Raw genomic sequence first — 21,545 nt, 5'->3', positions numbered from 1 at the left:
TCACTCTAACGGATATATGGAGGCAAGGGGAAGATTTGGACCAATTGCATTAACTTTTTGCATTACTCAGTTACACTTGAGAACATGTTAATTTTGCGAAGATAAATTACAAACTGATCGACATATTCAACATAAAGTATGCAATAATTACGAACATCACTATATGTGGTATGTGGAAGCTGAGTAATTTGTGGACTGATAGACGGTATAAAGCCAAACGAAAGTTTGAAATTCTTATATAATTCAATTGTCTTATGTAAGGTATATGGGGGCTAGGGAATATTTTGAGCCGATACCTCATAGGGTATATGGGGACTAGTGGAAGAATTGCCCAGATCTCATTTATTTTAGGCAAGAGGATACACTGCTACTTATTAGAAAGACATTTTATTAAGATATATTACATATTCTTCAGGTGCCAGTGAGTTATTGCACTTTTAGTACTTTTCAACATAACCATTATGTAGGGAGTGGACATTGTTATTACTTGATTTTACTGTGTTGTAGAAAGTGCCCAAAGGACTTGCCTTGAGAGGATTTGGTTAATATAACTTGAGTTATGAGATATGTACATTAAACTTATAAGGGGCAGGGCCACACTTCCTTTTAAAAAAATTTCAGACCACAGATGCATCTACAATACCGAACTTCTAATAGTACTAAGGACATTTATATAAATACTTGTACATATATACATTAAGACCAGGAAATTTCCGGAAATTCTTTTTTTTCAATATTCGCGATTTGATTCATTATGAATTCGTTCCAACGGGACAGTCAATAAAGAGTATTATTTGAGCATTCTGAGGCGTTTGCATGAAAACATCCGTCGTAAATGGCCGAAATTGTGGACCAACAATTCATAGATTTTTCACGACGATAATGCGCCATCGCACCGAGCTGTAGTTGTGAACGATTTTAAGACCCAAAAAAACAAAAGTTACAATAGATCGGAGAGGAAAACCAAACAACACCTGCACATACCTATAATAACCGACGAAAAATTTCTCCCCATTAAAAGATTTAAAGTTTTATACTCTCGCAATGTGTTACACCGAGTACAAAAGTTTTGTTCAACAAACAGTTATTTGTAACACTTTAAACTAATTGAGATAGGGTGTAGAATTATTTGATATACACCAAAATGATCAGGGAATATGAATAACCCACTTAAGTTACTGAGATCAAGTTTTTTAGCACCTCCTTATATTGTATAAAAATTGATGAAATTTAAAGATTATTAATAAATATTGACTTTTATTTAGAGAGGAAGCTGAAGAATTTAAAATAATTTTTGGGAGTTAGACATTGAACTATTTTAAACAATAAAAAATAATTGTTAATACTCTCGCAACATGTTGCCCAAAGTATAATAGTTTTGTTCACCTAACGGTTGTATGTATCACCTAAAAATAACCGGGTTGGATGTGCCATATACATATATCAATGATATAAATATTAAATATTTTTTTAAAGTGTGCCCTCTAAATGGTTGAATGTACATATCTTCCAAGCTACTGAAGCTAACTCAACCAAACTTTCTGAGAAAAAGTCTTTTCAGCATCCCTTCATACACTGTGAAAATGGGTGAAATCAGATAACAACCATGCCCACTCCCCATATAATGTTTTGTTGACGATTACCGAAAGTGCGATAATTCACGGAATAAAAGAGTTAAAAGCATTACATTTTTCAATCAATAAATAGAAATCCTGTTGAAATTCCGAAAGGATCTCTTTCTAATACCAGTTATCTTCTACTGCCTACTTTTAATTAAAAATGTACGAAAATCCCGTATATCCCGTTCGGTTACACCCGAACTTAGCATTCCTTACTTGTTTTATAATTGATTGAAGTTTGAATTCACAGTATATCTATCAAAATCAATAGTTAAACTATACTACACATTAAATCACAAGTATTGAATATTAATAACCTTAAAGGGTATATAAAATATATTACCATACTTTTTAATGTTTTCATATTTTATACTTCCCCTACCCACCTCCACTCGCCTTTGTATCTACGTGTGACAAGTTTGAGTTGGTAATTTGCGGAACGTGTCAACTGTGCAAATAACAAAGTATTGTCTTAACTGTTGACCCCCTTTGCGTTGCGGCTTTACTTTTAATTGGAGAAAAGTCGCCAACTCATTTTGGAAAACAACGATGTGAACAATTTTAGTGTTTTAAGTTGGGTGCATACAATTAGTTTATTAATTAAGAAAATGTTTACCAATCGAAATATTTTTGTGTTTTTTCTTATACTAAATGAACTTGCGCTAACGGCAAATTCGCAACAGTTGCGAAAAAAACGCCGCCACCGAAAGGCCCGTATGCTCGGAGCGATGTAATATGGCTTTCCGATGTGATCCTTACTATAGCGGCCCACCGGTGTGGACGATAATGGACGGTGTCTGCAAACTTTTCAAGACAGACTGTCTATTTGCCAGCACCAATTGCCATCGGCAGAATAACTGCTTATCAAGTGAGTGTGAATTATTCACTTTCTATTCCCTCCCTGAATGAACTCTGTTTAGAATTAACAACAACTTCACAACAAATCTGTCAGATAAAGTGCAGGGAAGCGTGTGTGCAAGTGCCTATAAAACCGGTGTGTGGTGTTTTCCCCTATGTGACAGTATATGGGGACCGAAATGACGGTATGATCACCTTCAAAAATCAGTGTGAACTGGAAAAATGGTCATGCTGGAATTCGAAAGGTGTGTATTACTTGACTAACTTTGTAGAGTGTGATAAGACAATATGTTTATTGTTTTTATAACTTTTTATTATATAGCATACATCTCAGTGAGCAAAGGAACCTGGTTTTGAAAAACTAAAATTATGTTGTGGAATGGTTAAAAAGAGTCAAAATGATAGGTCAATAAATAATATGGCCATATGCTCAACAGTGAAGTGATTTGATTGTACAGATCGGTACATACTTACGATCTAATATTATTTAAAAACGAATTGTTTTGTATTTACTCCGTAGAAGATGAAAGAAAACTATTTATGTATATATACAGCTGTGGTTATTGAAATAGCAGTGCAACAGAAGCTATACTATATAACTGTTTTTTTACTCTTGTAACCTGTTGCTACAGAGTATAATAGTTTTGTTCACCTAACGGTTGTTTGTATCACCTAAAACTAATCGAGTTAGATATAGGCTTATATATATATAAATGATCAGGATGAAGAGACGAGTTGAAATCCGGGTGACTGTCTGTCCGTCCATCCGTCTCTCCGTCCGTCCGTGCAAGCTGTAACTTGAGTAAAAATTGAGATATCTTTATGAAACTTGGTAGATATGTATTGCAGATGGGCGTAATCGGACAACTGCCATGCCCACAAAACGCCATTAATCAAAAACAAATAAATTGCCATAACTAAGCTCCGCAATAAGATACAAGACTGTTATTTGGTACACAGGATCACATTAGGGAGGGGCATCTGCAGTTAAAACATTTTTGATGGTCGTGGTCCCGCCTCTAATAGGTTTCATGTGCATATCTCCTAAACCGCTAATGCTGTAATAACAAAATTCACTGGAAGCAAATGTTTTTAGCATTTCTATTGATGGTGGGAAAATAGTTGAAATCGGGTGGAACCCCGCCCAATCCCCATATAACGGTACTGTTAAAAACTACTAAAAGCGCGATAAATCAAGCACTAAACACGCCAGAGACGTTAAATTTTATCTCTGGAATGGTGTGAGATGACTTTATAGGAACCGCGTTCAAAATTAGACAGTGGGCGGGGCGCAGCCCACTTTTAGGTGAAAACCCATATCTTCAGATCTGCTTAACCAATTTCAACAAAATTCTGTACATAACGTTATTTTCATATTTCTATGTTATAGTGCGAAAATGGGCGAAATCGGACTACAACCACGCCTATTTCCCATATAACACCATTTTCAATTCCATCTGATTCTTTCACTTTCCACTATGCATATCAAGCAACAATGATTATATCGGGGTAAAACTTTGCGTGAATAATACGTTTAAAGTATGCCACCTTGTGACCAAAAATTGTCTAAATCGAACCAAAACTGTTCAAGCCCCTAAGTACTAAATATGGGGACCCCAGTGCCTATAGTGACTTTCTACCGAAAATATCAGCCAATCCACAAAGAAATCTCAAACGAGTATACCATTTGACTTTGCGAGAGTATAAAATGTTCGGTTACATCCGAACTTAGCCCTTCCTTACTTGTTTTGAATATTTCCTTTCGTTAAGTTTTTTGATTTTATACGACGAAAAGGGCAGAAAATAATTTAAAATTTGTGAATAATTCGTTTGATTAAGTTGACTATTATTATGTAAATAACACTGCATTATAACAATGAAATATTTTTAATTTTAGTGGGCAGAGAAACTCAGTGCTCCAATTAAGGTAGACTTTCATCGTTGTGCTTAGATACGCGGCTTATCCTCGTTAACAACCTGCCAAAGCTACGGTTTAAAAGACGGGAATTGCTTTTAAACAAAGCATTTGATATCCCCCCTAATTTTATACAGCGTTGAGATCCGGGGGCTAAGCTGGCCATAGTATTAAAACAATTTTTCTAGGCTAAGCCAATTTACTGGGATGTCCATTTTAAAGGCATATTTCAACTGGTATATGGCAGTTAAGCTTCCTTAATAGCCTCATTTACTATTTTGATACATGATGCCATCAATCATATGTAACATATTGAGCCCATACTGCTATAAGAAAAGTACTCTTATACCAAATTTTTGAGGTCACCGTACTATACTGTCTTGATACTCGATGATTCGGGGTCGACGGACATACTTTTTAGAACCTGCTCCACCAAACAAGACCAGTTGGCACTCATCTGTCCAAAGTATATAACATTGTATGTATATGTATGTATATTATATTATACAACTACAATGATTTGATTTCGTTTGGAATGTAATTTTAATACCGAAAACTTTTTATCCATTGAAAAGTTAACTCGACAGTTGGAAATAAATGGTTATATGGGAGGTAGACGAAGCTGTGAATTAGTTATTCTACTTTTGGTAATTATTAACCATATACTAAGCTTACTTCTATGAAGATAACTTTCAACAAGGTAAATGAAGTAATGGAGTTCATAAGCCTCATGCTACATCAGCCTTGAGGAAAAGTCGCAAATTTAGCGTTTTTCAAACCATGCTATTCACTTTATTTAACACACCACTGGAGCTCCTACTACCTTTAAAAGGCTTCAAAAGTGAATTTTTATCATGGTCAAAAAAATTTCGAATTTTTACGAGCGCAATGTTTCCATAAAGCTTTGCTATTAAAAAATAGCATAGGCTTTCATTTTGTCATATACTTTTAAGGATACCTCTAAATTTGGGTTTTGACTTTTTTCCAAACACGATACGAGGTTTACAGACCGCATTTCCAAGCCTGGCGTTGGGATTTTTCCAGTGATGATTCTAAGGTTATTTCTACATCAATATTACTCTGCGTTGGAAAATCCTATTAAGTGATAAATAAATAATTTAATTATTTTGAGTTATTTGAATTTATTTAGTGTGATATTAGATTTAGTGTTCTGTTCTCCATCCCTCCCTTGCTTGACTTATTAATCTTGCGGCTCGAAGGAATGTAAACTAATTTTTATCCAAGTGGGAGGGGTCATCACCGTGTACTATACGAGTATGTTATAAGTACTCGAGGCCTTATATTGGTCATTGCATAATTTACGCGATAACGACCGCCCCTTCGGAAAAGCTTTAAACCTGAAAGGAAATTTCAGACAAACAGTGTTTTCTGATTGGATTTCACGTAATATGTTTTTATGTGTTATTTTTCGATTTAAGCTTTCTCAATTTAAATACCAAAATTTTTTTACATTTGACCAAATAATTAAGTTCGTTTACGAATCAAATAATCAACTATCTAACTTTTACACTTGTAATAGTACTCTCGAAATAAAATGGACAGATATAATAGTTTTGTTCAGCTAACGGTAATTATAACACCTAAAACTAATCGAGATAAATATAGAGTTATACATACATACATTTGTATATAAATGATTAAGATGAGGAGACGAGTTGAATCCCGGATGATTGATTATCCGTCCGTCAAAGCGACTTTCATTATCAACATGATATTAATGAGACCAGTTCGGTTCGGTTCTCTGAATATTTGGAAAATATCCATTGGATTATAGGTATATTTCTCAGTTACTTTGTTTCGAAGTGTTCATTCGGACTTTACCTTCCTTATGTTACTTGGATGTTGTTTACTATTTTCCTCGGATATTTGCTTACGTTCTACGTAAAAAAATAATACAATGAGTACACAGCTGAGAGCTTCGAAACTGAGCTAAAAGCGAAAACAACAAAGAAAAAATCCCGTCCGGTGATTTTTTGAACAAAATTCTTATCGTTATATATTTTTGTATAATGGACTTTATTTATGATAATGTTGAAAATATTTATTATTAATAAGATGAAATAAAATGTAATTTTTTACAATTACATACACATGTACATACATATAAGTTGAAATTATATTATATAAAAACCTAATAGCGTCAGAGCTTCTCTATTGAGAAAAGTGTATAGCTAATGGCCACAATTGTCGCAAGATTTTTATTTATATAAGTAGAACTGGCTTGTTCAATATCAGTTCCAAAATGTATTCGACTGTAGTGACTTGTTCGTTAGTACTATTGGCAACGCTATCAGCGCACGTAGTGTCTGGTTATACTCCAGCTGCTGTTCCACCTCCAAGATGTAGACCAGGACTTATTGTTGACTGCAACCATCAAAACGAGGACCTGGTTTGGTGTAAGGATGAAAATAATGAGTGTAAAACGATTTTGAACTCATGTCTTTTCGATCAAGCCAACTGTGCGCGTTATCGCCTCGGACGGCCACGTAAGTAGAAAGAAATACATAGCTTTAATAAATGGCAAATTATATGTATAAGCTTAATTCTCAAAATACAGTACTCCAATTAATATCGAAGGAAGAATGTCAAAGATTATGTATCAATGATTGTTCCAATGCACCACAAGAAATAATTTGTACTCATCGTGGTGGAAAATATTGCACATTTCCCAGCCATTGCGAATGGACGAAGCATTTATGCAATACGGGCGAATGTGAGTTTGGATGAAATGTTTAACAATTTTTGTGTATTCTAAACAATTTGTATCTAATTTTATGTGGACGAATAGTTTGGTTCCAAGAGGGTCAACTTCCCTGTGGTCCAAATCCAGTTAAGTGCTTCCCATAACTGTTGTACGTTTTTTGAAAGTTGATTTTAAGAAATGAAGTTTTAACTAACGAAACAAAATATATGTATAAGAGATATTCTTTTGCTCTTGAAAACCCAAAGTTTTCCAATCAGTACAATGGCGCAGCAAAAGAACACATGCAAAACAGAATATGCAAGGGCTGCAATATATGCCACATCAACACCCATGAGCTTGCTATCATATACATATACACACATACATTTCGCTTATATAATATTTCTGTTTCTGAAATTACAATAGGTGTTTTAGCGCTCTTGCATATTTTGGATTTTCGCAATCGTGCAATCTTGCAAGAGCAAGAGAATAAACAAAGTTTGCGAAATTGAAATCACCTAACGGGTTTTATATACTGGACAATAATAAAGACCATATTTCGTAAAGATGATTTTTCATATAAACAAGTTTTCCATGCAAGGACTTAATTTTCATCGATCAGTTCGTATGGCCGTTATATGCTATAGTGGTACGATTTCGGTGGTTCCGACAGTCTCTTGGAGTAGAAAGGACATGCGCAAAATTTCAGATCGATATCTCAAAAACTGAGGGACTAATTCGTGTATATACAGCCCGACAGACGGACGAATATGGCTAAATCGACTCAGTTTGTCACGCGGAAAAATTATATATAAATTTTATAGGGTCTCCGACGTTTCCTTCCGAGTGTTACAAACGTCGTGAAAAACTTATTATTCTCTGTTCAGGATATAACCAGTAAGGAGGCGCTAAGTTCGGGTATAACCGAACATTTTACACTCTCATAATTTGCAAGGATCAAAGCAATTAAACTTAAAAATGAACAATTAAATTAAATGAATTTATTAAATAAGTAAGGAACGGCTAAGTTCGGGTGTAACCGAGCCCTTTATAGTATCGAAATACTTTATATTGAAATATAATATTTAGTGTAAAAATTCACACGATTTTATCTTTATAGTAAGAATGGGGCTTCGAAAAATACTGTTTTGATTTTACCTATTTTTGACACGAGTATTTCAATACAAGATCTCACGGATCGACCGACATTTGGAGGTTTAAAAAGTTATAGTCCGATTTCGACAATTTTTAGACGAGATATCAAATACCTTAAAGCCACTATTTGTGCAAAGTTTTATTTCATCAGTTTTGCCAAGGCATAAAATAACAAGACTGAGGATGAAGAATGGAAAAAATTTATTTTTTCAGATGAGTACAAATTGTTATATGGTCCGGCCTAAAGCGCTAAATATGTTTCGTTTCTACCAAAATGAACTCAGAGTATTACGTGCAGCTGTTGAATAAAGTTTTGTTGAAGATTTTGTTGATCCTGCGTTCCTTCTTGGCAGGCTAACGCAGCGATTCATTGGACAAAGAAAACTAAAGAGTTTTGTAATCTAATGGCTCCATCACATATTCGGACAGAAGTTTTCCTAATATTAGTGTGCACCAGACATAAAAACAAAAAAGTAGAATGTGCTGTTCGATTCGATTATCGTCTACATAACTGAAAAAGAAAACTTAACTCTTTTAAATAAATACATAAGCTGTCAATTAAAAAAAAAAAAAAAAAACAACGAATAATCGGACAAAACATTTTGACAAACCTCAGGCTCTATGGAATTCCAAGCCCTTAATAAAGCCTCCTTTAGCTGACCTAAAGTCTTATTAATTCCTCCCACAAATTATCGATTGAAGTTAGGGCTCTGCACTGGTCTTTGTATTAGTTTGGTGAGGTTTGGCAGTTGTGTATTAACCAAAGCTTTGCAATGCCCTAAATGTGCTTGGAGTCGTTGTCCTAATAGAAAGCAAAATTGTTCACGATACCCAACTTCTCCGCACTTTGCTTAACATTTTCTTTCAAAACATTGAAATAGCCTTTGTCCATTTTACCATCAATACAATGGAGGAGTTGCTTACTCCAGCACTCAACATATAGCTCCAAACCCAATAAATGTTATTAACATTCTTTGGTGTATTGTAACTCAGATATTGTATGGCAAGCCAAGTAACAGTGTGAACATTAAAAAAATGTATTCCGAATCTCAATCACTGGCAAGCAAGCCGAAAGTGTTGTGGATAAAAAGAAATTCGTTATACTTTGGAATATGACCACATTATTAATTTGCATTCCGAAACAATTCGAAACGGTCTGAGAAAAAGCAGTTTTCTTAGGTACGTACGCCAAAAAAACCTATTTATAGGAGAAATTGACAAAAAAAATAACTCTACTTCTTAGTACCGAAATACCGACAAATCAAGGAAATTTATCGTATAGTGGTAAAAACAAGTTTAACTTATTCGGTTGTGATGGCGAACAAAAATTTTAGTGCCAAGCGAACGAAGAACTTCTGTTGAAAAATATATTATATGTACAATAGATAGCTGTGTTGATTAGGAGATCTCGGCAAGCAAATTGGATCTTGATGGCGCCTAATATTTCCATCAGGATATTGACCAAAAGCACACAAGCCATATTTTCAAGGAGTGTTCACTTTACAATGTACCCAAACAGCTCCATTCGCCACCACAATCACCGAAACTTAACCCGACAGAAAATTTGAGGTATAAATTAAAGCAGTGTTTTTCAATCTTTTTGATTTCGCGACCCCTTTACAGGTTGAAATATTCTGGCGACCCCCTTGTGTCATAGTAACACAAAGAAATAATTTAATTTTAATTAAAAGACTACATACGTTAGGTAATAAGTTTTTCCTATTTTGGCAAATTTATCTATTATTCGCGCGGGTCATACTGCATCCTGCAATAGCGGTGGTGGTGAATCGAATCCGAAAAAAAATAGACATTATGATGACAGTTATTTGAAATACGGGTTCATAGTCGTAAATAATAAACATCAATGTGTAATTTGCGGCGATGTTTTATCACGTGAGAGTATGAAACCGTAAAAGCGTATGCGGCATCTCACAACCAAGGATCAAAAAGAAGCTGATAAGCCGTGGGATTTCTTTGAACAAAAGTTGAAAGCTCTTAGTCAGCAGCAAAATACTATAATTAAGGTAAGTAAGAGAATAATGAAAAAAGCGTGGGGTGCACTATAAATCAGCTCTTAAAAAGCGCCCCACCCTTTTTTCACAATAATACTATTTTTATACTCTCGCAACATGTTGCTACAGAGTATAATAGTTTTGTTCACCTAACGGTTGTTTGTATCACCTAAAACTAATCGAGTTAGATATAGGGTTATATATATATAAATGATCAGGATGAAGAGACGAGTTGAAATGCGGGTGACTGTCTGTCCGTCCGTCCGTCTGTCCGTCCGTCCGTCTGTCCGTCCGTGCAAGCTGTAACTTGGGTAAAAATTGAGATATCTTTATGAAACTTGGTGGACATGCTTCTTGGTACCGTGAGACGGTTGGTATTGCAGATGGGCGTAATCGGACCACTGCCACGCCCACAAAACTCCATTAATCAAAAACAAATAAATTGCCATAACTAAGCTCCGCAATAAGATACAAGACTGTTATTTGGTACACAGGATCACATTAGGGAGGGGCATCTGCAGTTAAAACATTTTTGGTGGTCGTGGTCCCGCCTCTAATAGGTTTCATGTGCATATCTCCTAAACCGCTAATGCTATAATAACAAAATTCACTGGAAGCAAATGTATTTAGCACTTCTATTGACGGTGTGAAAATAGTTGAAATCGGGTGGCAACTCCGCCCACTCCCCATATAACGGTACTGTTAAAAACTACTAAAAGCGTGATAAATCAAGCACTAAACACGCCAGAGACATTAAATTTTATCTCTGGGATGGTATGAGATGACTTTATAGGAACCGCGTTTAAAATTAGGCAGTGGGCGTGGCACAGCCCACTTTTAGGTGAAAACCCATATCTTGGGATGTGCTTAACCGATTTCAACCAAATTCGGTGCATGACGTTCTTTTCATATTTCTATGTTATAGTGCGAAAATGGGCGAAATTGGACTACAACCACGCCTATTTCCCATATAACACCATTTTCAATTCCATCTGATTCTTTCACTTTCCACTATGCAAATCAGGCAACAATGATTATATCGGGATAAAACTGTGCGTGAATAATGCGATTAAAGTATGCCACCTTGTGGCCAAAACTTGTCTAAATCGAACCAAAACTGTTCAAGCCCCTAAGTACTAAATATGTGGACCCCAGTGCCTATAGTTGACCTTCTACCGAAAATATCAGCCAATCCACAAAGAAATCTCAAACGAGTATACCATTTGACTTTGCGAGAATATAAAATGTTTGGTTACATCCGAACTTAGCCCTTCCTTACTGATTTTATACGATATTTTTACTGTTGGAGTTTATTTCTTTGTTATTTGTATACAACTTTTGATTATACTTAATTTCGGTGTGCAAAGGTTCCGCGTCCTTAATTTTTATTGACTGTTCACTTGTATATTGTTTGGTTTATTTTCAGGCATCCAGTGTCAACGATCAACGTTATTAGCTAGCTACAAAGTCGCATATCGAGTTGCTAAAGCAGGGAAACCACATACAATTGCCGAAAATCTTATTTTGCTAGCGGCACTCGATATGGTGGAAATTATAGTCAGTAAGCAGGAGGCAAACAAATTTAAAAAAATACAACTTTCTGACAATACTATTTCACGCAGAATAAACGATATGGCCAAGGATATTCAAGAACAAGTAGTCGAAAAATTAAAGAATAGCCAACATTTTGCCTTGCAGTTCGATGGATCTACAGATGTTTCCGACTGTGCACAGTTTGTAGTATTTGTGCGCTTTGAAGCAGATGACAGTATTACGGAAGAAATCTTATTTTGCAAAGCACTTCCTGCAAACACTGCTGGCCAGTGTTTGTACGATATGTTTTTAGAAAGCACTTGCGACTACGATATTGATTGGAAAAAATGTATCGCTATTTGTAGCGATGGAGCTAAAGCTATGACTGGCAAAAATAGCGGACTCATTGCAAAATTAAAATCGATAATACCAAACATATCCTGGACACGTTAAATGATGTGCTCAAGGAGGTAATAAAAATTGTGAATTCTATCAAAGGTAAAGCTTTGCAAACCCGGTTATTCAGAATCGTTTGTGAAGATATGGGCTCGCTTTATCAAAATCTCCTTTATCACACAGAGATCAGGTGGCTATCCAAAGGAAAGGTATTGACAAGAGTTCTGGAACTGAGAGCTGAATTGTTAATGTTCTTACAAGATGCAAAATCAGAATATGTTTACCGTTTTTCTGACCCTATTTGGCTCTTGAAATTAGCATTTTTGGCAGATCTTTTTAGCCACCTAAACAATTTGAACAAGAACCTTCAAGGAAGAGAAGAAAAGATTTTAACAGCTAAAGATAATGTAAAAGCATTTCACGCAAAACTTCGTTTGTGGTCGACCTCTCTGCAAAACAAAATGTTTGAGTCTTTTCCTTGTGCTCAGAAGATTGTTGAAGATAATGCATCAGACCAAAGTTTTGCAGTATCGGCTCATATTCCTTGCATGATACAAAGCTTGCATAATTTACAAGATAAACTTTTGACATACTTTCCAGACTTGCACTCTGAAGCTGACAATGGGTGTGATGGATTTTAAGCCCTTTTTTGGACAAATCAATAAATCTGGCTGATGTCAACACAAAAATGAAAGAATGTCTTCTAGAATTAGCTACTGATGGCATGCTTAAAATGGAATTTTATTCGCAAATTGTCGACGTATTTCGGATGAAAAGAAAACACGAATATCCAGAGCTGGCAAGGGAAGCTCTTAAATTATTAGTGCCATTCGCCACTTCATACTGACATTTTCTTCAATGGTAGACATTAAAACTAAAAAGAGAAATAGACTGCAATTAGAAAATGATTAAATTATTAATGTTTCAAAAATAACACCACAATTTGATAAATTAATAAAAAATAAACAAGCATATCTTTCTCATTAAAATTGTGTTTTTGTTGTGTAAGAACCTCGACTTTTTCTTTCAGCTGGCGACTCCCCGAGTAAGGCTTTGCGACCCCCTTAGGGGTCGCGACCCACAGATTGAAAAAAACTGAACTAAAGTATCGCATACAGGAATAAACAGGAACTAAAGGATGGTTTGCTGTATGAGTGGAACCAAATAACGGCTGAAACCATAAAAAATGTCGTACTTTCCATGAACAATCGGTTGGAGACGTTAGTACAGGCAAAGGAAACCCAAATAACTAGTAATAAGTAATATATGTTAATAGATGTAAACTTTTCTGCAAATCAAACTTAAGTGCATTCTTGTTAGGTGTACGTATGATTTTCTGCGCTAAAGCATTTTATTTTATATTTATAAAATCAAATAAATATTTGTGTTCTTAAACATATATTTTCCTGGTATAGTATATTTTTTTAAATAAACTTTATTTTTGGCAGATAAAGTAAGTGTTGTTGGGTACTTAATTTTATCTGTGTGACTGTGTGTCCATATACGAGAAAATTTAATAATGTATAATAATAGAAAAGGTCTACATTCAGTCTGCTGAAAAATTTTTTAAGAAAGAAAACTTGAAAAATGTTTAAATCATTCGATACTATCTTGTCTATAAAAATAACAAGCAATGTAGGACTACGCAAAAAACAATTACAACAATTTTAGTACATCTAGTTTATTTCTTTTGGAATATAAAACCTCGTTACGAACATATCACAAAGGTAGTCTTTATATCCTTTTGATTCCATCTGATAAATTTTTGTTACCAACAAGAACGTAAAATGCATATTGTCCCTTCTTCGTTACAATCAGATAATTATAAAATGATTTTTACGTTATATTTTTCTACACCACGTTTCTACGATATTTGAATATAGTATTTTAGCCTTCAGATGTCGCGGATAAAATTTCAATCAATACAAATTTAATTTATATAATTTTATTTACAATGTTTAGTTCATATATTATCTTTATATTGCTAAACGCACTTACAAATATTTTTTTGAGAACTCATATCATATCTCTTATAGCGTTAACAAATCCAGAGGACGGAAATTCTAGTGAAAATCAAGAGGACATAATTATCATGATATACGTTCTCTGATATACGTTCTCTGCTTGAAACCACAGCTATGTTTACTTACAACTTACTTTTGACATTTTCCTTACTCTATATGACAGTCCGTGGATATATCAATTCCAATTGGTAAAAAGTTAAGAAGTTTCAGTTGGTACAACAATAAAACTTTGTCGTAGTATAATATATGTATATAAAACCGTTCTATTCTGTGTATACAAATTTTTCCGTAGTAATTGTGACTTTGGAAAAATAATTTACACATATACCTAAACTCGTAATATTGTGCAACAAATAGAAGTGTTTTTAAATGCACGCAAAATCATCAAATAAGCGGTGTACAATATTTTGTGAAGTCTGAAATGTCTACACACGACGGATCCTATAACGAGGAGGCATACTGTTCTGTGGCAACTAATGTTGGTGTGGAGGTGACGTCGCAATTGTTAGCACAACGTATGAACCAAGCAGTAGCTCCACCACAAACACTTTTAATGGGACCCCCATATATATCACCTCCCTCACAATCGCAGCAACAGCAGCATCAATTACAACACTATAATGAATATTATTATAATTTGTATTCTTCACAACCTGGGCAACCGGAAACTTATTCAGTGCTTCCAGTTGGTCATGGAAACTTCTTAAAAGTGTATCACTGCCAAGAAAATGCAGCTAATGCAGCGTTAACCAACGAAGCCAATGCTTTATATCACGGAAAGTTGCCACAGCGTGCTGCGCATTCGCAATATCAACAGCAGTCTCAGCCTTCGCAATATCAACTGCCTCAACCAGCGTTCCATATACATCAACCGCAAGCGCAGCCCCCAACTCCCCAATACTTTAATAGCTATGAGCTTTTTTCAAGCAATACCTTAATGCCTACACCAGACAACCAGCCCACTCTGAATCAAACCGATTTTAAAGCTGGAACATTTCAAGTTACGCAACACACACCAATTTTTATGGTGAATAATCACGAGGAACCAATTTGTCAGCAAGGTGTTAATACGGCATCTACGAATATGATAATTAACAACCTTGTACATAATTGGTCACCGAAAGTAACTGGTGCACCCATTCAACAACTTCCAATGCAATCACAAAATGTATTGAATTCAGAGACATGTAGCACTGCCATAGAACCAGAAATAACAAGTGTTGCGAGTGATCAAATTATGTCCAACGATTCTGATGTAGTTGAAGCGTCAATACAATTTTCAATTTCTTCAACCGCTATTCAACCGCAATCAACGCCAGTATCGACAGTTGTTCCAGAGCCGCCGACAGACACTTTGGATAATGAAAACCTATACAATTCCAAAGAAGCTCTCACACCGACATCAACTAAATCCGTTTCAATGTCACCAACTAACCTAAATGCTACTGAGGTGAAGAAGCGAATTGTTGCCGAAGTAAAACCGATGCGAATGTCCTATTCAGATGTTCTAAGCAAAGTAAATACCCAGAAATCTGATACAATACAGTTACACCACAATTATAGGCAAACACAAGCCGGGAAAAGCGGAAAACCGATGACTTTCGAACGGAAAGGTGGAGATATGAAGATCAGTATGGATAACGTGGGGTTAACTCGAAGGCAAATAAGTTTTGAAGATGAAGCAGGAGGGCGCTCAATTAAAAAATCTCCTACGCATGAAAACAAAGAAAATGTACAGCAATTTCAAAATGGTAATGTATCTAAAAACACTAAGCGGGTAAATCAAAGCAGCATTACTGTAAGCGCCAATTCGATATCGAACAATATCAGTAGCAATAATAATAATCAAAGCAAGGTTGGACAAAAGGGGAACCAGAGGATAAACATCTCAGAAACAAGCACAACTCCTAATGGTTTTAATAAAAGCAGCAACAACATAAATAACAAAAAGCGCCCAAATCATCGACGCAACGAAATGGAAATCAATAAAATGGAGATAAATAGTAATAAGAATCTAAAATCGAATTCCTTTAATGGTGACAAAGACTTCAATGTTTATTACAATGTTACGGCAAACAACAATGAAGGTGGAGATCGTGCTTCTAGGTCAAATAATAATGGTTTCGTTACCGGATCAAATAACTCTAATTCATCTACTGCGAATGTAAGGAAATCAAACAAATCTTCATTCTACAACAATTCTAACACATCGCCCTTCACCGCAAATCAATCACGCACACGTTATGGTAATGCTAACTCTAATTCCTCCTATTCATATTCGTCAAAACGCAGCCGAAACACTAACTCCTTGCATAGCAACGCTTCGGCGGTGTCAACGAATAGAAACTATGAATTAGCGAAAAAATTTCTTTGTGCATGGCTGGAATATACTATAAAGATATTGACTTGGTTGTTCTATTTGATATATGACATTGTGGTGCTCGGCTGTAGTGTGGCATATGATCGTTTGCTGCATGCCGGCGAATGTGGCTTTTTGTATGCTCAACAGTTACGAAAAGATTTCAAACAGAACTCTAATAAACCGAGTATTTGGCTGAAAAGTTATTGGAGACGATTTGATGCACGATTTCAAAAGAATTCGCAATGGGCCTTCTGGCGAAGTTTCTGTCAAAAGAAACCGCCTGAAATGACAACGGAAAGTATGAAAAGTGGTCGACTGCCACAGACAGGTGAGGAGGCCATGTATTCTCTACTTAATTGTAAAGGAAAAGATGCATATAGGTAAGATTTAAGTAAAATTAGTAGTACATTAAATTTGTATGTTTGAACTGTTAGCATTCTGGGAGTGCCGCCCGATTGTTCACAGGAACAAATACGTAAGCACTATAAGAAAATTGCTGTTTTAGTACATCCGGATAAAAATAAACAAGCCGGCGCAGAAGAAGCTTTTAAAGTGCTCCAAAGAGCATTTGAATTAATTGGAGAACCGGTACGTTATCTATGAGATTAGTGCATAAATAATTTAATTGAGCTAATGATCTGTACTTTAGGAAAAGCGTCTTGCCTATGACCAGAGTCTAGCTGAAGCTTTACACGCTGAAAAAGCTTGGACTGAGCTGCACGATTTATTATCACAATTACAAACAAAAATAACCGAAGCTGCCAATACGATAAGGTGCAAGGTGTTAACAAAAGTAGTATTATAATTTTATAAAAACAAAAAAATACATATTTTCAGGTGTAGTACTTGTGGCTTAAGACATCCCCGTCGAATAACGGACCGGCCACATTACGCTGCTAGAGAATGCGCTTCCTGCAAAATTCGACATTCAGCCAGAGAAGTTAATATTTCTAAAACAAATTTGTTTGTCCCAATAACATTTTTTATTGTATATACAAATTAGGGAGATATTTGGGCAGAAACCAGCCTGTTGGGACTACGTTGGAGATACCTAGCTCTCATGGAAGGCAAAGTCTACGATATTACTGAATGGGCGAACTGTCAAAAAGGAGCTCTTTCGCATTTGGAACCCAATTCTCATATGGTGCAATACCGCATTGTACGCGGTGCACAACAGCAGCAACCAAACACTAATTCGCCGAACCACCAAAATCCGCAGCAACCGTATTCTCAACAGCCGGGAACGCATAATGATCGCAATGGCAGTGGAAAATTCAAGCGTAATATTCCAACAAGGTAATACGGAGTACATCAATTATATGGTTTCATATATTATATTTACGATTGAAATTGTAGTGAGGCATCATTACACGAGTTTCTCGATAACTTGTATGGCGGCCAACATCCAAATTCGGCATCGGCTTACTCGAACGCATCACGTCGACGTACACGTCGCAATTGATTCAACATTGTGTGGATTGGTTGTAAACTTTCCTATATTAATCTCTTAATATTTCTCTCCACAAACGTACAACTTTTTATTATTTCATTTAATGTGTATAAATATGCATTATTGCATTATATGACCGCAGAATGATTTAAATTTATCTTTGTTACTTGCATACTTGTGTACATATTAACAAGAGCCGTACAAATGTATGCGCCAATGCCTATATATAAACGTATATGTATTTTCATTTAGTTGTTATAACCTATTATCCTTGAGTTGTCTATATTCTATATATATATTTTTTTGGTTTCGATAACGACACTATTGCAAAGGATATAAATTAAATATTCAATGTGCAGGTCTCATTTTAACGATTTCTACAAAATATTAACTAGTATCTTCTACAAAAGAAGCAAAAACAAAACAAAAAAATATCAAAATTATTACAACGTAAAAGTAAATCTCGCAAAAAAATTCAGGCATATAACAAATTTCACACATACATCCTCGAAACACTCATGACTGCGATGTATGTATGTATATGAATTGGATTTAGGTGCATTTGATGTATAAATATTTTAAAAATGAAATAAACTAAATGAGCAACATGCTATAAATGCGCAGTTGTGACCATGCATGAGATATTTTTTTTTCGAATTATTAAATATGGATAAGGTTATATGAATGGTTTATATGGTTTTGTATATATGAAATGGCTTTATCTTAGATTGTGGGTTGCGCACCAACGATTTCTGGTTGAAATATTATTTTGATTTTGTTTGAACTGTGTGTTTTTTTTCCATCCTCATCACGTATATATAATAGGACGAATATAGCTGCCAGCAGAATACAACATGTACATTAGCAGTAGATATCGACGCATACTGCACGCAGTTCAGGCGTTTGTCGCCATTTTGTGTATTTTATCGATTACTATCAACCTTTATTATTATTGTGAAAAACAGGAAACTGATATTGAGCAGATGTCTACCTTTTTTGTGAATTTTGGAGTTTGAATACATTGAATAGTATTTAAAAAGAAAAAAATGTATGCTTTAATTCTCTCTCGCAACACCCTGCGACAGAATATAATAGTTTCTTCACCTAAGCGTGGTTTTTATCACCTAATACTTATCGATATAGATATGGAGTTATATAGACAGATAGATAGATAGATTTGGGAGGTCTATTGTGCACTCTAACTCTTTTCATATTGCTTCATCTAGTTACAAAGCTCTTATAAAATCTAGCGCTTGGAGGTTGATGGTTTTCATATGATTTTGCTTCGGCTGCATAAGTCCTAAATTCGCGAGCCTTCTTCTGACCACCGCATCACATTCCAATAATATATGCGCCGGCGCCTCAGGCTTTAGCTCACAGGAGCAACACGTTTCTTCAGAGCTCATTCCTATCCTGTGCAGATATTTGCGCAGTCGGCATTGTCCTGTAAGAAATCCAATCAGTATTTTTAAATTATTCTTGCTAAATAATATGATATGTTTAAATCTTCTCTGCTATTTCGTTTCCTTCAATACCTGTTAGTTCCGGAATCCACAGTAGCCAAACTTTGTTCCGTTCGCCCACTGCATTTAATTTATTGACACATTCCCATACCATCTGCGATCTGCATCTATGCATTATGATGTTGCTTTCAAAGCTGCTTGGTTGTCGCTGCAGATTACTATGGGCTGGTTAATTGGTGTTCTACTGCACCATGGGGATTGCTCTCATTGTTCTGGGACCCGTAATCCCCGTGTCTGCTCCTTCTGGTGTTTTTTTATACATCTGTGTACCATACCTGTGAATGTAGCTTTATCTCTTCCTTTATTTGCGATTGATTCCACGATCCGTTTTCTCCTAGAGCTATGCTGAATTTTAAGTTACAATTTATGGTCTTTGGTATTTCGTCTCTGTGAAAGTTGGATAGGAGAATTGTTTCCCTTATTTCAGCTGCATTTTTGAATGTAACGATCTTTTCTTTTCCAATCCCATCCTTCATTATTGTTAATAGGGTTTTCTTTTGCGAAAGCTCTATAACTTCGTTGAGAGGTCAAGTAGGGCTTCTAGTGCTAAAGTTATCAGGATGACGAGAAGGGCAAGATTCAAGGTGACTGTCCGTCCGTGCAAGCGATAATTTAGGTAAAAATTTAAATATCTTGATAAAATTGATGCACATGTTTCTTTGCTCCAGAAGAATGTTTGCATTGCAGATGGACGAAATCAGACTATTGTCACGCCTACAAAATGCTGTTTATCGAAAACCTATAAAGTTCTATAACTAAGCTGCAAACAAAGATATAAAACTGTAATTTGCACAAGGGTTTGCATTGGAGAGGGGCATCTGTGGGCTGAAAATTAAAAAAAAAATGGAATTCACCCCGTATTCAAATAAGTTTAATGTGCATATCTTACAAACCTCTAAAGCTATTTCCTCTTCTACAGTGTGAAATCAGATAGTAATTACTCCTACTTCCCACATAACGGGTATGTTGAAAACTACTAAAATCGAAATAACGCAATAAATAAATGCATGAGAGACAGAACGACTTCATTGGAGTCGTTATCAACATTGTGCGTGGCAGCGCTCACCTTTAGGTTAAATCCTATATCTCAGGAGCTACTTGACCAATTTCAACAAATTTTGGGCATAACATCATCCCGACATTATTATGTTACAATATAAAAATTCTTAACCCATACAGAAAAAATTTAAAATCAATATTATTTTTCACTTTAACATATTGTATCAAGCACCAATGAAGTTATTGGAATGAAACTTTACACAAATAGTTCATCTATAATAATAATATGATAATAATATTCTCTTGTAGCAAGTTTAACTTAACGTAAATATCGAATATATTGTATTATAGTTTAATGCCCAAAATATGTGAAATTGGTCAACGAACCCCAGCTCTCATATACTACATATATATGTATATGGGTTTTTCTTATTCTAGCAGACTTTCTACCAAATATGTCGATCAATATGTAAGTTAAATTCATTAAAACCAAATTAGGCTTAAAGCTGAGTATTAAAGAAAATTGGTCTAGATCATGGTATAAGCATCATATCCCTAATATATTGATCTCCGATTCACTGGTTGACTTATTTTTCACTTTTCTGTAAATCTTATCACATAATACAAGGTGCGTTCCAAAGTAAACAGTAAAAAAGTAACAAAGTAAACTCTAGTGGCGCTATCTATATGTCGTTAGAATCTGCTATCCTTTATCGACTTCCAGTAAAAATTTCATGACATTTCATCTATTGAAAGTGAAGTGATTGTGTTTTAAGTGTCAGTATGTTTTTGTCATCGGTGCGAAAATGAGCTTCGAACAAGGAGCTAACATTAAATTTTGTTTTAAAATTGGTAAAACTTTTACCGAAACGTTTCAATTGATGAAACAAGTTTATGGCGATGATTGCCTAACCCGTAGCGGAGTGCACGAGTGGTTTGAACGTTTTCAAAGTGGTAGGACATAAATGAGAAATGAGCCGAAACCCAAAAAACCG

At 35.2% G+C, this 21,545-nt stretch overlaps 3 protein-coding genes across 3 annotated transcripts; all 3 read left to right on the top strand.

Annotated features, from left to right (window-relative positions):
* The first annotated feature begins 2,212 nt into the window (after positions 1-2,212).
* Positions 2,213-2,913, top strand: Sgs5bis. The gene is given in 4 exon segments (XM_014243295.3): positions 2,213-2,314; positions 2,316-2,487; positions 2,540-2,722; positions 2,800-2,913. Coding segments are annotated over 4 exon segments (477 nt in total). The 5' UTR covers positions 2,213-2,227; the 3' UTR covers positions 2,835-2,913.
* A 3,665-nt stretch (positions 2,914-6,578) lies between these two features.
* LOC106623696 (uncharacterized) lies at positions 6,579-7,662 on the top strand. The gene is made up of 3 exons (XM_014243294.3): positions 6,579-6,899; positions 6,971-7,126; positions 7,202-7,662. Exons 1-3 carry the CDS (start codon positions 6,656-6,658, stop codon positions 7,258-7,260), a joined length of 459 nt encoding a protein of 152 aa, XP_014098769.1. The 5' UTR covers positions 6,579-6,655; the 3' UTR covers positions 7,261-7,662.
* A 6,704-nt stretch (positions 7,663-14,366) lies between these two features.
* On the top strand, positions 14,367-18,665 carry LOC106623698 (dnaJ homolog dnj-5). Its single transcript, XM_014243296.3, has 6 exons — positions 14,367-16,958; positions 17,013-17,166; positions 17,228-17,352; positions 17,416-17,518; positions 17,582-17,874; positions 17,935-18,665. The coding sequence occupies exons 1-6, from the start codon at positions 14,638-14,640 to the stop codon at positions 18,038-18,040; spliced, it is 3,102 nt and encodes a 1,033-aa protein (XP_014098771.1). The 5' UTR covers positions 14,367-14,637; the 3' UTR covers positions 18,041-18,665.
* The last annotated feature ends 2,880 nt before the right edge of the window (positions 18,666-21,545 follow it).

Source organism: Bactrocera oleae, chromosome 2 (genome assembly GCF_042242935.1).
Source record: "Bactrocera oleae isolate idBacOlea1 chromosome 2, idBacOlea1, whole genome shotgun sequence".
NCBI lineage: Eukaryota > Metazoa > Arthropoda > Insecta > Diptera > Tephritidae > Bactrocera > Bactrocera oleae.
Note: the sequence above shows the minus strand (reverse complement) of the source record. Positions and strands in the feature narration are given on the sequence as shown.